Source organism: Prionailurus viverrinus, unplaced genomic scaffold (genome assembly GCF_022837055.1).
Source record: "Prionailurus viverrinus isolate Anna unplaced genomic scaffold, UM_Priviv_1.0 scaffold_42, whole genome shotgun sequence".
Classification (NCBI taxonomy): Eukaryota; Metazoa; Chordata; class Mammalia; order Carnivora; family Felidae; genus Prionailurus; species Prionailurus viverrinus.
The window spans coordinates 2376775-2392175 of NW_025927609.1; the positions used below are offsets into that span (position 1 = coordinate 2376775).

Consider the following 15401-nt stretch of genomic DNA (forward strand, 5'->3'; position numbering starts at 1 on the left):
TGTGGCATCCTTTTCTGGTTTTGGAACCAGGTCAATCAATGCTGGCCTCGTAGAATGAGTTTGGAAGAGATCCCCCCTCTTCTGTTTTCTCGAAGAGTTTAAGAACTGTAAGAATGTACTAAGAATTAATACATCTTCTTTGAACATTCTGTAGACTTCACCAGTGAAACCTTCTGGCCGGACTTTCGTTTGTTGGGAGGTTCTGATTATTGATTCAGTCTCCTTACTATAATCATTCTGTTCAGATTTTGTTTCATCATGGTTCACTCTTGGTAGGTGGTATGTTCCTAGGAATCTATCCCTTTCTTCTAGGTTGCCCGATTTGTCGGCATACGATTGTCCAGAACAGTCTCTTGTGATCCTCTGTATTTCTGTGGTGTCAGCTGTAACATCTCCTTGATTTCTGATTTGAGTCCTCGCTCTTTTTATCTTGGTGAGTCTAGCTAAAAGTTTGTCGACTGTATCGTTTCAGAGAACCAGCTCCCAGTTTCATTGATCATTCCTCTTGCCTTTTTAGTCTGCTTCATTTCTTTCTGCTCTCACGTCTGTTATCTCTTTCCTTCTACTAAGTCTGGGCTTTGTCCCTCTTTTTCTAGTTCCTTCAGGTGTAAAGTTGGGTTACTTGAGACTTCTGGTTTCTTGAGGTGGGCATTTATCCCTACAAACGTCCCTGTTACACCTGCCTTTGCCACCTCTAGCCAATGTGGGTATGTCCCATCTCCATTTCCATTTGGCGCAAAGCATGTTTTGATTTCCCTTTGAGTTCGTGTTCGACCCAGGGGTTGTTCAGCAACCTGCTGTTGAATCCCCGCATATCTATGAATATTCCAGTTTCCTTCATGTAATTAATTTCTAGTTTCATACTGTTGGGGTCAGAAAAGATGCATGACGTGATTTCAATCCTCTTAAGTTTGTTAAGTCTTGCTCTGTGGCCTAATATACAATCTATCCTGGAGAATGTTCCATGTGCACTTGAGAAGAATGTGTATTCTGCTGCCTGTGGACAGAATGTTCCGTAAACATCTGTTAAGTCCATCTGGTCTAATGTGTCACTTAAGGCCAATGTCTCCTTACTGATTTTGTCTGGATCATCTATCCATGGATATAAATGGGGCATTAAAATCCCCTGCTATCATTGTACTGCTGTCCATTTCTCCCTGTAGGTCTGTTAACATTTGCTTTGCATACTTAGCTGCTCCCGTGTTGTCCACACATTTACAAGTGTTGTATCTTCTTGCCGGATGGACCCCACTAAGTAACACTCTCCCCCTTGTCTCTTATTATAGTCTTTGTTTTAAGGTCTATTTTGTCTGATAGAAGTCTAGCTGTTCTAGATTTTTGATTTCTTTGGTTTCACTGTAGTCTGTGTGTGTCCCTGTATCTGAAGTGAGCCTCTTGTAAGCAGAATATCCACGGGTCTTGGCGTTTTTCACCCATTCAGCCGCTCAGTGTCTTTTGACTGGACACGGAGTGAGTTCGTTTAAAGTAATTACTGACAGGCACGTGCCTGTTGCCATTTTTGTTGTTTTCTGACTGTTTCTGTAGTTTCTCTCTGTTCCTTTCTTCTTTTCTCTTTGTGGTTTGATGACTTTGGTGGTATGCTTATGTTCCTTTTCTTTATTTTTCGTGCATTTGCTACAGGTTTTTGCTTTGTGGCTACCACGTGGCTTACATGTGACAACTTGTATCTGTAACGATCTATTTTCAGTTAATACTGAAGTTTGATCCCATTCTAAAGCTCAACACTTTTACTCTTCCTCGCCCCCACATTTGATATTTTTGAGTCATGCTTTATGTCTTTTTATCTGTGTGTTCCTTAATGAGTTATTACAATGGTAGTTATTTTTACTACTTAGGTCTTTTAACCTTCACATTAGCTTTCTAACTGATTAACCCAGTACTTTTACTATATACTTACCTTTCCAGTGAGATTTATTCTTGCACATGTGTTCTCGTGAACACCCTTTCTTTTCAGCTTAAAGAATTCCCTGTAACAAGGCCGGGTTAGTGGTGATGAACCCCTTTAGCTTTTGCTTCTCTGGAGAGCCCTTTACCTCTCCTTCACTTCTGAGTCGTAACTTTGCCGGGGAGAGCATTCTTGGTTGGAGATTTTCCTTTCAGTGCTTTGAATGTATCGTGCCTCGGCCTCTGGCCTGAAAAGTTTCTGCCGAAAAGTCTGCCGATAGACTTAGCATCACGTACATGTACATAACAAGTGGTTTTCATCTTGCTGCTTTTAAGATTCTCTCCTGGCTTTTACTTTTTGGTAGGTAATTATAAGGTGTCTTGGTGTGGGTCTCTCTGGGTTCTTCTCCCTTGAAACTCTCTGGGCTTCTTGGATCTAGATGCCTGTTTCCTTCCCCAGATTAGGGAAGTTTTCAGCCATTACTTCTTCAAGGAGATTTCTGACCCTTTCTCTCTCCTCCTCTGGAAGCCCCATGATCCAAATATTAGTCTACTTGATGTCTTATGAGCTCCTAACTGTCTTCACTTTTTGTCATTCTTTTTACTGCTCTCATTGACTGAGTTCCACTGACCGCGAGTGGCTGATCCTTTCTTCTGCTTCATCTGGTCTGTATTTCAGTTCAGCCGTTCTGTTGTTCACTCTGCGATTTCTCTTTGGTACGTTCTTGTATTTCCCATCTCTTTGTTGAGGTTTTGCATCCATCGGTTTTTCTCCTGTTTGGTGAGCGTCTTCGTGACCATCGCTTTGAACTCCTTATCGGTAAACTGTCTCCGTTTCACTGAGATGCTTTTTCCTGAGGTTTTATCTTGTTCTTTCCTGGGAACATATTCCTGTTTGTCCATTTCGCTGGACTCTCCGAGTTGGTCCCTGTACCAACTGGGAACACCCGCCTCTCCCAGTCTGGAAGGAGCGGCCTCGTGTAGGAGATGAACCTCGTCATTCAGTCCCGTCCCAGCTTTCGGTTGTCACTCAAACCTTCGTGCTGTCCCAGCACCCGTTGTGTCTTTGATACCTCCCGCAGTGGAGGGTGTGCCAAGACTTGTCATCGTCCCAGAGCGGAGGGTCTCAGCACGCAGATTCAGGGTGACTGGAAGCCAGGCCCACCGGCAGCAGCTTTTTAAGGTGTGCATATATGTACAGTCCTGTGGGGCCATTAAAAACCCTCAGAAGTGACATCTGTGTTGCAAGACATGGACATGCCCGAATGAGCACAACGGCAGCTACGCAGTCCTTGAGCTAAAGGACCGTGGATGTGGACCTAAGCCATGGATCTCCCAGATAACGGCCAATCGACATCAACATCAAAGCGTAAACTGATGGCGCTTCCTCCTGGCTAAGTCTGATGGGGCGTTTCAGTGGACAGAAATGGGAGCATACCAACACACGGAACTCAGCCTAGCCTCTTCATCAAGACAAATGGACTACAGACCCAAACTTCCCTCCCCTAAGCAAACATTCTCTCTTACGATAAACCGTCCTTCCCTCTTGAGTTGGTGCAGGAAACTCAGAACCTGTTTGTCTCTGTCCTTGCACGACGTACCCCTTATCTAAGAAGGGGTGATTCGAAGCTACACGTGCTAAATCCAACGAGAGGCTGTGACATCAGGAAAGGGCAATCTGCCACTTCAACAGAAGCCCCCTCTTTCGCGCGAGTGCGGCAGGCAGAGGCTGCCTTCCCGAGCTGAGCGATTCCAGCCCCTCCTTACTTTGTGGTCTGTGGTAGCCATGCACTGGCCGGCTTTCTGTGTGTCCTTATGCTTCCTGTGGGACTCTGTCATCCCCAGCACGCTGCTCTCTCCTCCAGTTACTGGAGCTGAAGGTAAAGAGAGAACTTCCAGTTCAAATTCAATCATGTGGTACGCAGGAGCAGCGGGCAGACTGATGCTTGTGACCTTGTCAGACGACTGAACCCGGAGCAATGCATCAGAAGCCTTTTCTAGGAAAGACAGAAAAAGTCACTTCTAACACATTCCCTCCGCTGTTCCTTTCTCTACTAGTAGGTGATAGGCTCAGCAGTGAAGGTCCAGCCCAACTCCTGCTGCTGCTACGTGTGCAGAAGAGCGTACTAGAAAGGATTACGGTGGGAGGGCAGAGGCAGGAAAATCGGGAACAAAACCCTCTAAGACAGTAATACTGTCTGGAAGCTGGCTGGCCATGGGCCAGAGAACGGTCGCTGTGCTAAGTCTGAAAGCAGAAAAGGGACACTTCCCACAGGGCCCACCCATGGCCTACTGTGTGCTTCCCTGCATCACGTGCTCCCGCTCCGTCCCACCACCAGACCAACGCCTGCCCAGAAGGGGACCAGTGTCCTCTCTCCACACCTCCTGCCTGGGGACCGGGGGACACGGGGCTTTTTTAGGGCTTCTGCCCAGTGCCTAAAAAGGCTGATTTGCTTTTGCTTTTTGGTGATGGGGGTGGGGGTGGGGAGGTCGGAGGAGACTGGAGGCTGACAGGGCATCATCTTGGAGCAGGGACCCAGGCCATGATGCTGCATTACAAGTCCTTAGCAAGCTCAGCACCGCCTGGCCACCAAACATATGCACGGCTCTCAGTCCATCCCCCCGCCAAATATAATGTCCCATCCAGCGACAGGGTCCTAGCCCACCTACAGGCAGGCCATTGCCATGAGAGAGCTGCAGGGAGAAGTGGTCCTCAGACACCGCCTGAGCGCGGCCTGGACGACAGGCGCCTTACAGCCTCACACGGTAGGGTCCGCCTTCACCAGGTGACTGCCGCCTCACCTCTCGTGTTGGAATAGATCACTGCTCTGTTCTCTGCGTGACACAGGATGAGCATGGCTTCCGCGTTGCTGAGCTGCAGGCTGTCCCCGTTTTTTACTGTATAATGGCCAGTGGTGACAGTGAACTTTACCTTCTGAGGGATACCAGCCAGAAGGCTATCTAAAGGGAAAAAGACAGCGATCAGTATCACAATCAGTGGACGGAAGGCCTACCGTGAGGTTAAAAGGATGCTCCGTTTCTCCTACTAAACCAGATGTGTTCCCTTTAGGTGCTCCATGATCTCCCCCACGGCCCACCCCTCCACCCTCACTCTTCATCTCGGTGATGTGGGGTGCACAGTTGAGGGGGCCCTCGCTGGGAACAAGAGAACCTGAGACCCGTCAGTACCGAGGAGAGACCTGGGGATCACAGTGGCAACCACGTCTGTGAGGGTCTCAAAACTGATCTGCCAAAAAGGCAGCGAGAGAGAATCCGGTAAGGACACTAAAGACCGGACGTGGAATCGAATGTACTGCTGCTATTCAGAACCGCTTCTGGCTTCTTCGGGTTAGGTCTGGACCTTTGGGCAGAAGGCGCGGCCACTGCTTTCTCCCAGAAGGAAATGGAGGGCAGAGGTGGGCCGCGGTCTCTGTGAATCCCACCCCAGGACGGGCAGAAGGAAGAAGGCAAGAGGCGAGGAAGGGGGAGGAGGAAGAAACAGGTGAGAGGGGCGGGAAGGCGCAGGCAAGAACGGGAGCGAGGGCCATGGCCGGGAGCAGGGTATGAGCACCGCGACCATGGCGCTCGGAGCACTTGGGCCCTCGGGGCCACGGCGCTAGGTTCGTGTCAGCAGAGGCCCTCCGGTGGTGCCCTGGAACCGGCTGAGACGGCTCAGCACCCGAGGGCCTTCCCTGGAGGCCATGGGGGGCTTGTTTTTAAAAAAAAAGAAAAGTAGGGAGTATGGAGAGATTAAACAGAAAAAATGCTTTCTTTGCCTCTTCTTCCCAAATGGAAGAAATAAGCCAAGTAAATACGTCGTCTTCGGCCTAAACAGCTGAGAAATTCACTCGTCTGTGCTTTCAATTAAGTGCCACGTGGTCTTTGCGCCAGTTCCTCTTACTCTGAGGACTTAACGAAAGGGCAGTGGCTGCGGAGAGGGACCGGGGGACCCCTCGGGAAGGGCCCCGCCCAGCCCGGCGCCCACTCACCGGCCAGCGGCTCGACGCGCAGTTGCGGCTCCTGCGAGTACACGTCGTACTGCACCGGGGGGTACAGGTGAGGGAGGACGAAGCGCACCGGGCCCACCGAGGCGCACAGCTGCCGCAGCGTGTACGTTCCGGGCTCCCTGGCCTAGAGGCACAAGCGGGCGAGTCACCCCCACTCCTGTACCAATCCGATCTATCGATCTATGGATCCTCCGAGGGAGGGCTGTCCCAGCCCCGCCCTCCCCCCTCCGCCCTGCACTTCCAGGGCCAGCCGCGCAGGAGGTTGCTCGGGAGCGCCCTCCACCCCCGTCGAGGATTTCCTAAGTCACTGAGGCATCACTTTGCCCTTCTGCTTCTAGTCCGTTATTTTCAATGGGACAAACTGGCGTTCTCTTCCGACAGGCGTTTAATGGAACATCCGGCATGAGATCGGAGCCCTGCTCTAGGCCTACACTAAGAACTCGTGACCAACAGCGAGCGGTACTTTGCGCTGGCCACGTCGTCAGTCCAGGAACTACAGGGCTCTCTGCCTGAGGGCAAGGTTTGGAAGAGAGGTCAGAGCCGCTAATTTGACAGCCGAGCAGCCAACAAAAGGAAACAAAGTTTAGTATGACTGCCACCTTCTTTGAAAGCACAGGCCAACAAATGGTATTTTTTAATACCAGCGAGAGCAAACAGAATTATCCACACGTTAAGAACTTCTTTCACAATGTATCAACTGCCAGGTGCCTGGGTGGCTCAGGCAGTTAAGCATCAGACTCTTGATTTCGGCTCAGGTCACGATTCATGAGATCGAGCCCCACGTCCGGGCTCGCGGGTGGAGCCTGCTTGGGATTCTCTCTCTGCCCCTCCCCGGCCAGCATGCTTGCACCCTCTCTCTCAAATTAAATAAATAAACAAACAAACAAACAAACAAACATTTGTAAAAAAAATGTATCAACTGCCATAAATCTGTTTAAGTATAAAAGATTTTTTAAAACGTCAGTCTATTTTTCTTTAAGGATACAAACAAAACCCAGGGTAGGGCACAGAGACGCCACACTTCCAACAGCTGGGGCGAGCTCGACACCCTTCCCGACCCGTCTTTAAAGTCAGCTCCCCACCTCGACACGTACCTGCGTCCTGAACGTTATCCTATTGGCCCCAGGTTCCAGAGTCACACCGCTACATTTCAGCACATGGGCCCCGTCCTCCAGAGCCACACCGGAGGACGTTTCTAGGGAAGTGCTGCTCTCCTGCCTTCTCAGGAGCATGTGAACATTCTTGCATATAATCCCCGTTGTGTTCAAGGAATTGTCCGAAGGACTTCTCTCAAACATCTCATACAACTCCAGCGCGGGTAAGTTGTTCTGCGGTGCGGGGAGAGGCGAGGTCTCTGTCGGAAAGTTAATGGTCCCATTGGACGTCTTGTGCTTGGTCAGCCACTCGGCGGTCTTGCGGTAGTTGTTTTTGTCGATGCTGAAGTGGACGTTGATGGCGACCTGCTCCACGTGCACGGGCATGGGCATCTGGCTGCACAAGGTGATCTCCACGGACAGAACCCCCCCCACGTGGACCACGGCGTTGGAAGGGGTAAAATGGAGGTCTCTCAGTTGTGCAAAACAGTGCAGAGGGAGTACTATTTTCTGACCTGTAAATGCACATTACCACGAGTTAGTCGCCAGGTCCCACCTTGGCTTGCCTGCAGGCGGCGGGGCCTCGGTCGCTACCGGGCACGAGAAGCAGGAAGCGACGCTATTCAAAGGGGACGGCGTAAACCCCCCGGCCCCGCGCCGTCTTCGCACAGCTAAACGAGGTATTTGGTCAAAAGGGAAGCATAAACACATGCCCAGATAACTCCTGGAAGTCATAAAATGTGAAGAAATTAAGGTCTGTAAGCTCTGTTTTGGCAAACCTAAGAGAAAAACAGGTCAATTAACCCCTGAATTTCAAAACAGTATTCATAAATAGTCCAATTATTAGAATTGTTTCAAAGAACTCCACCGCTTTCCCGCCTACATAAAGAAATTCTCAACAAAAAGAAATTCTCAAGTAAAGACGCCCACGTTCCCCCCATATATCCGGAAATAAACCCAGGTGCCTGCCGGCCTATGAAACCAGCCAGTGGGGAGCGCTGTGTCCTGGACCCCCAGAGGGCAGCGAGGCCACAGCCTCCCAGTTACCAAGCGGGAGAACCCGCTGTACTCTCTGGCCTTCTTTCTGGTTTGCCAGAAAACGTACAAGGCTGCCAGACTGGTAAGTTTATTAAACACTAATCGACTTAAGGAAAGACTTGCAGAGATTAATGTTCTAAAAGCACTTGAGGGGCGGCGTGGGTGGCTCAGTCGGCCGAGTGTCTGGCTCTGAATTTTGGCTCAGGTCACGATCTCCCGGAACATGGGCTCCAGCCCCACGTCGGGCTCCACGCTGACAGCACAGCACGGATCCTGCTTAGGATTCTCTCTTCCTCTCTCTCTGCCCCTCCCCAGCTCTCATACATGTGCTCTCTTTCTCCCTTTTAACTATAAATTATAAATAAATAAACTTTAATTAAAAGGAAGGAAGGAGAGAAGGAAAGGAAGCACAAGTGGTCAATCATAGACCATCTTAGTCCTACAGAGACGTCGTCAAGGAATGCTGGCAGGAGGCGTGCCTGTGCAGTCTCACATACGTGTCACATAAAGCAGATGTGGCACATGGCTCTGCCAATGACCATTTGGGGCACGTTAAAGAATCTAAAAGGGGCGCCTGGGTGGCTCGGTCGATTAAGCGTCCGACTTCGGCTCAGGTCATGATCGTATGGTTCCCGAGTTCGAGCCTCGGGGTTGGGCTCTGTGCTGACAGCTCACAGCCTGGAGCCTGCTTCGGATTCTGTGTCTCCCTCTCTCTCTGCCTCTCCCCTGTTCATGCTCTGTCTCTCTCTGTCTCAAAAATAAATAAACGTTAAAAAAAAAAATTAAAAAAAAAAAAAAAGAATCTAAAAAAACACAAACAAACCAATGCCATGTTGCTCCTGAGAAACCATCCAGAGCGCTCAATTTGAGTGAAATGCACCCCAGCAATCAACAACCGTATATCTACCTACCTGAAGCCAAAATCTTTGGAAACACTGGCTTTCAAGTACTTAAAAACCGCTATAGACTGCACTGTGGTCAACCCCATCCTCTTTTTTAAGTTTATTTACTTTGAGAGTGAGAGAGAGAGAGAGAGAGTGCACGCACATGAGCAGGGAGGGAGAGAGAGAATCCGTGCTGTCAGTGAGAGCCTGACATGGGGCTCAATCCCACAAACTGTGAGATCGTGACCTGAGCTCAAGAGTCAGAAGCTTAACTGACTGAGCCCTCAGGGGTCCCACTGTGGTCCCCCTTTTTAAGTGGAAGTCCTAGCCCCCAGTACAATGGTATGTGGACAGGGGCCCTTTAGGAGATGATGAGGTTTGGATGAGGTCATGAAGCGTTAGTGTCTTTATCAGGAGACAGTAGAGCGAGCGCTCCCCCTCCCTCCCCCTCCCCCCTCCCCCCTCTCCGCCCTGCCCCTCCCACCCCACTTCTGTCTCTCCTGTTGCCACGTAAAGACACGTCAGGAAGACAAGCCTCATCAGAAACCAACCTTGCTGGCACCCTGACCTTGGACGTCCAGCCTCCAGAACTGCAAGAAACAATGTCTGTTGTTTAAGCATCTGGTGTGAGGCATTTTGCTATGGCAGTCTAAGTGGACTAAGGCAGTAACTATCTTAAATGAGCACTCTTCTTGAAAAACTAAACACGAGGAGCTAAATGTTACAATAAATTTAACCTCACCACACAGCACCACTTAAGAAATGGATCTGCCGAATCTCTGGCCTAAATCTAAGCCTTTCAGACCTACCTTCCTGGGTGATGCTCCCTTGAGCAAACACTCAACAAATTCCACAAGGTGGGGAGCCTGTGAGACAACGGGCTCGATGCCCTTAAAAGGTCAGCATCTTACAACCCAGATGTCACACAGTGGACAAAGGGATAAACAGAGTGCGGTCCATCCATACAAGGACTACTTTCAGCCACAAAAAGGAAGGAAGCACCGACACGGGCTGCGACATGGATGAGTGCTAAAAACGTGACGCGCAGGGACATGAGCCAGTCACAAAGGACCACGTGTGGTTGCTCCATTTACGTGAAATACTCAGAATGGGCATCTACAGAGATAGAAAGTGGATCAGTGGTTGCCAGGGGTGGGGGGAGGAGGAAGGCTGGGACAAATAAGTATGAGGCTTCTTTTGGGGGAGACAAAAATGTTCTAGAATTCACTGTGGCGATGGCCGTGCGTATCTATGAATGTTCTACAAGCCACTGAATTGTACACTGCAAATGGGTGAATTGTATCTCAATAGAGCTAGTATATTAAAAACAGCATATTAAAAAAAGGAAAAGAGATGGGAAGAACTGTTCTAAATTAAAAAAGAAGTGAGGCATCTGACGGCTCAGTTGGTTGAGCATCCAACTCGATTTTGGCTCAGGTCACGCGCTCACAATTGCGAGATCAAGCCCGTGTCGGGCTCTGCACGCACAGCGCGGAGCCGGCTTGAGATTCTCTCTCCCTCTGCCCCTCTCCCTGCTGACGCTTTCTCTCTCCCTCAAAAAATAAAAAAGTAAAAAGTAATTAAAAGAGAAGTGAGATATAACAATCAAATGCAATTTGTGATCCCTGACTGGACTCTACTAAAAATACTTTATAAAAACATTTCTTTTGCACCATTGAGGAAGATTTGAATATAGACCACTTAGTAGCTGAAGTCAGAACCTTGTTCTTTGGGTGGCTGGGGGCACCCTTGATTTCAGAAGGCCACCCTAAGCAGTTTCAGGGTAAAGTGTGTCATGTGATCTGGAGTCACTGCCAAGTTCAGTAGAAAGAAAGGTACAGATACATGTTTGCCACACGGCAAAAGTTAACAGCTGCTGAATCTAGGTGGGTAGCCTGTGTTATATACTGTGTTATTTTTTTGCTTTCCTACAGTATTTGAAAGTTTTCACAAGAGAAGTTTTAAAAGTGAGTCTGACCAGGGCTGTCAGCTGGTCAAGTTGAGTATCTGTCAGAAAGAAATGAGACAAATACCACAACTTCACTCATATGTGGAATTTAAGAAACAGAACAGGGGCGCCTGGGTGGCTCAGTCGGTTTCGCGTCTGACTCTTGATCTCGGCTCAGGTCACGATCTCACGGTTCGTGGGTTCGAGCCCCACATCGGGCTCTATGCTGACAGCGCGGAGCCTGCTTGGGCTTCTCTCTCCCCCTCTCTCTCTGCCCCTCCCCTGCTCATGCTCTCTCTCTCTCTCTCTCTCTCTCTCAAAATAAAAAGGAGGAAACAAAACGAACAAACGGGAAAGAGACAAAGACCTCTTAAATACAGAACACACTGGTGGTCACCAGAAGGGAGGCGGGAGGGGTGGGGATGAAGAGCACACTTGTGACGAGCACGGAGCGCGCAGAGAACCGCTGAATCGCCACGCCCACACCGAAACTACTAGAACGCCGTGCGCCAACTCTGCTTCAGCGCGAAGCGGGTTTTCAAAAGTGAGGTTCTTGAAAGCACCCCCCGCCCCTCCCCGCAAAGAGCGGGTCTGACCTGGGCTGTCCGTCTGTCGGCTGGCAAAGCTGAGTATCTCCCGGCAGAAGTGCTTCCGTTCGTCCTCAGTCAGGTGGTGATCGCTGGCCAAAAGGCTACTGGTCTGAAGGTAGCTGGAGGAGAGTCAAGGATCTGAGAAGAGGCCCCACTCCCCCAGCGGCACCGGCACCAGGGGCTCCCGGTCCCCAGGGCCTCCGCGTGTAGCCCGGCGCGGAGTCTCCTCGGGGCCTACATTATCTGGAGCTCCAGGACAGACGTGAGATGTGCCGACTAGGCCCCTAACTTACAGGCGGCCCGGTCCGTGAGCACGAGGCGGGCTTCTCCTCTCTTCGCCGTTGGGTGTCTGCCAAACGCTCACCGTGGGCCCCGCTGCTCGTACGGACAGAAAGCAAGTCTCCTATTTCGCGGGGAATATTAAACCCAAAGGATACTTTTCGGTCTGTCCAAGGTGTTTCTGACACTCGGCGAGTTGCTTCCTCGTGTGAGTGATGGGCAGCGCCCAGCCCTCAGCCAGGTAGTTCTTCAGTGCTCCCTGAAGGTACACTTCCGCCTTCTGTGGAGACTTTTTCCTCCTTGCAAATCAACACACAGAAGCTTTCGTCATGGTTCATGACAATCCCGCCCTGCCCGCCGCCCTCCGCACCGACCCTGTGCCATCTAAGTCCCTCTCTGGCGCTCCCCACGGGAGCAGGACGCGTGGGAAGGCCAAGGGCGAGGCGAGGTGAAGGACTCATCCACGGGGACGCGGCTGGTTGGCCAGGAAGCGCGGACGCCCGCGTCCACCCGCGTCGGTGCCACAGCACCTGCTAAAGACGGGCACACGCAGAAGCGGTCCGTACAGCCCGACTGAGAGGGAGCTCGGATAGGCTCTGAAACTCGGGCAAACGGCCCTCGCCAGGCCTCAGAGATTTACAGAGAACCCGGAAGAATTTAAATAGCAACACACATCGCCCAAGAGGATCTTCCAGTCCCAGTTTAAACCTTCAAGATGTTTAGAGTAGAACAGGGCACAACTGAGGAGAGCTTGCCAAAGCCTCGGTGACGACACGGACCCCCCGTCCTTCCCTGGAGGGTCCGGGCTCTCCTGAGCTCACTAGACAAAGGCCAGCACAGAACAAGCACTCGTCCACTCTAGGCACCCTTGGGAGACCTTCCAGTGTTGACTAGCCTACTCTTGAAGAAGTAAGGTTCTCAAATTCTCAAATCACATAAATTTGCAAGCTATCAAACGACGCACGTCGGTATTCCTACGTCCCCGTGTTTCAAAGGGGTCAGAACCTTTAATACTTCTTCAGTTACTATCTCTAGCCAAAGATTCTCATGTTCTAGAGCAGGCAGTCTACAGGCCAGTGCTCAGCCCCCGGACACGGAGGCCAGCGGCCCCCCAGCGAGCCTGCGGCAAGCGGGGGCCGGGAGCCGAGCCTCTGGGCGGACCAGCGCCAGCCCGCTGGAGCTCCCGGCCTCGCCAGAGCCAGTGTCCGGGGGGGCTCGGCTCACAGCATCCGAGGGGGCGGCCTCTTCGCTCCAACGACTAAAAACTCACTCCTCAGATTTACGAGATGGAGGCTCAGGAGTGCCACACTCTAGCCCTGTCCTCAGGTGTGTGACTGGCTAGAGGCTACGAGCGCGTGTGGAAAACTAGGAAGTTCCCTCAGACGATTTACAAAGCCCTCTGCGGCCACTTTAATCGGTGAAAGTAAGTTATCTTTTCTGGTTTCGGCTAATAAAATTACTTTATTAATGACAGATTTCAAGATAGCATCTCAAACACACATTTAAGCGAACTTAACCGTCTTTTCCCTTAGGATTTACATCCCTCTCCAGGGCTCAAATAGCAAGCACACCGCCAGCTCCTCGAAGGGCCGATTTCATCAGCCACGTGAGAAATCCGCGGAGTCTTCTCGACTCCAAAGCTGGCGCTAGTCTGCACCAGGCACACCGCCCCTCAACCCGCCACGAGCACCCCACTCTCCTGGACGTTGACATCACTGACCTCGAGGCTGTCCATCTTCCCAGAAGACAACTGAGGTAACTAGGGAAAATGCTATGTAACAAAATACTTACGAATCAGTATCCCAGTTTATGCCATTGGATATAGATTTGTAACCATTTCCTCATAACTCTTTCATTAAGTAAAATTATTACATACCATAGATGTTACGTATACCACCTGCGTATATAGTTACATTACACTAATTTAATTAAAGAAACACAAAGATCACAGAGAGATCACAAAGAAACACAGATATTAAGAGTAACAGGCTGAGAAATCTCTCCATTTGGTTTTTAGAAGAAATAGAAAAAAACACCTGATAATGATCGGTTGACATATCCTACATTTTTCATTCTACGCATTTATGTACGCTTCGTATTAACCCCGTACCTGACATTCTTAGTACATGCGTGAAATGTCTGAAACTCAAAGAAAATTTCAAATTCAATTACATGTAAAACTCTGCCAGGTCCTTCCCAACAAACTTAGCAGACCGGAGCCTTCCGATGCTCGTGTGCATTTCGATGGCCGCGTGGGACAGATCCTGCGGGAAAGCGGAAATCCGCATGAGCCCGTAGTTGATCACTAGGCAACCCCCCACGTATCTACCCAGCACTGAAGCAAAAGACTTCGTTGTTAACAACATCATTGTTTACTTTACATCTATTTTTGTGCTGAGTTTTTTATGTAATGTGTGATTTACGCAAAGTCGTTAACTTGTACATAAATCATGAAGCCTAATGATAAAAGAAATCGGAACTCAGCAGGCAGAGAATATTTAACTTCTCAAAGTACTTTCCTTATAGGGTAACATTTTTAGTGTTTTTCTCACTTTCTGGACAATAGGGACAAAAACGCTCTATCAAATGCTCCCAAGTTACCTGCAAGTCAGGAGTCCGGCTGGCCCACCGAGCTCCTACCTACACTGCGCTTCCTACGGTCTCTCCAAATCGAAATCTTTTAAAATGAAGCACAATAGATTTGTTCAAGTCTACCGTATTTTCTGGTATGCACAAAACCATTCATTAGCCTTTCTTACAATTTCTATTGAACGCGCAGTATCACTCTGAACAAAATCATAAACATCCAAAGATGCTTTTATGCCTAATTATGGCACCATGGATACCAATGCACATTTAACGAACAGCAACTATCCTGGGTGTCACCCATAGCTCCCTAGGGCACCCACCAAGAAGTGGAAAAGGCCCACAAGGAGGAGGTCCCGAACACTATCCCATTCTCAGCCCCAAGGTCAACAGAGCCTTCTGGAGACAGCCTTGGGCCGTGGGTAGACAGGTATCATTTGTAATACTTACTAAGTAGTGTTTTTCAAAAGCTTCTACTGATGATAATGCTTCTTTGAGCTTCTTATAAGGACTCTGAGCTGTGTTGGCTTAAAAAGAAATAAGAGTCCTTATTTACCCTCAGTCCTTTTTCATCCTTATTCATCCATACCTGTGTGTAAGAATTCTGAGTGATTCTGAGCCTGGCAGTTCTAACTAACCAACCCGCATTGTCCTGAGCTCTCAAGGGCTCCTGCCCAGTCTGCGCCCGGCCACCCTGACCCCAGCAGGCCATCCTCTGCACACACGGGGTGACCGTCAGTCACTTACGCAGAAGCCACTTGCATTCCTACACACATCCTCGGACCCGTCGTGAGTCTACAGTCACCCTCAAATGCCACGGGGAGAGGCACTCACCTGCATCTGCTGCCTGTGGACCCACAAACAGCCGTGCCCCCCAGAACTCCATCCCCACTTCCGTGCTTGTCCAAGCAATACGGTCACGAAATAGTCTGCAACCCTTCACGTGGTGTTTCATTCTTGACTGAGACCAGAGTTTTTAATTCCATCACTTCCACAACGATCGGAAGTGGTCTCACCCAAGTGGTCACCATGGAATGTGAACACCGCACGGCCCGCCGGATACTTTCGGT

General features: G+C 50.0%; 1 protein-coding gene across 3 annotated transcripts in view; it reads right to left on the reverse strand.

Annotated features, from left to right (window-relative positions):
• TRAPPC10 (trafficking protein particle complex subunit 10) overlaps positions 1 to 15401 on the reverse strand; it is an 87248-nt gene that overhangs the window by 14248 nt on the left and 57599 nt on the right. For 2 of the 3 annotated variants that reach the window (XM_047846870.1, XM_047846872.1), the window contains exons 10-17: positions 14782 to 14858; positions 13918 to 14009; positions 11904 to 12044; positions 11473 to 11585; positions 7007 to 7521; positions 5895 to 6036; positions 4708 to 4866; positions 3673 to 3902 (exon numbers count right to left, since the gene is read on the reverse strand). In XM_047846870.1, the coding sequence (XP_047702826.1) occupies positions 3673 to 3902; positions 4708 to 4866; positions 5895 to 6036; positions 7007 to 7521; positions 11473 to 11585; positions 11904 to 12044; positions 13918 to 14009; positions 14782 to 14858 (1469 nt within the window). The remainder of the gene's footprint in view (positions 1 to 3672; positions 3903 to 4707; positions 4867 to 5894; positions 6037 to 7006; positions 7522 to 11472; positions 11586 to 11903; positions 12045 to 13917; positions 14010 to 14781; positions 14859 to 15401) is intronic. The other variant, XM_047846871.1, reaches the window with a different exon arrangement.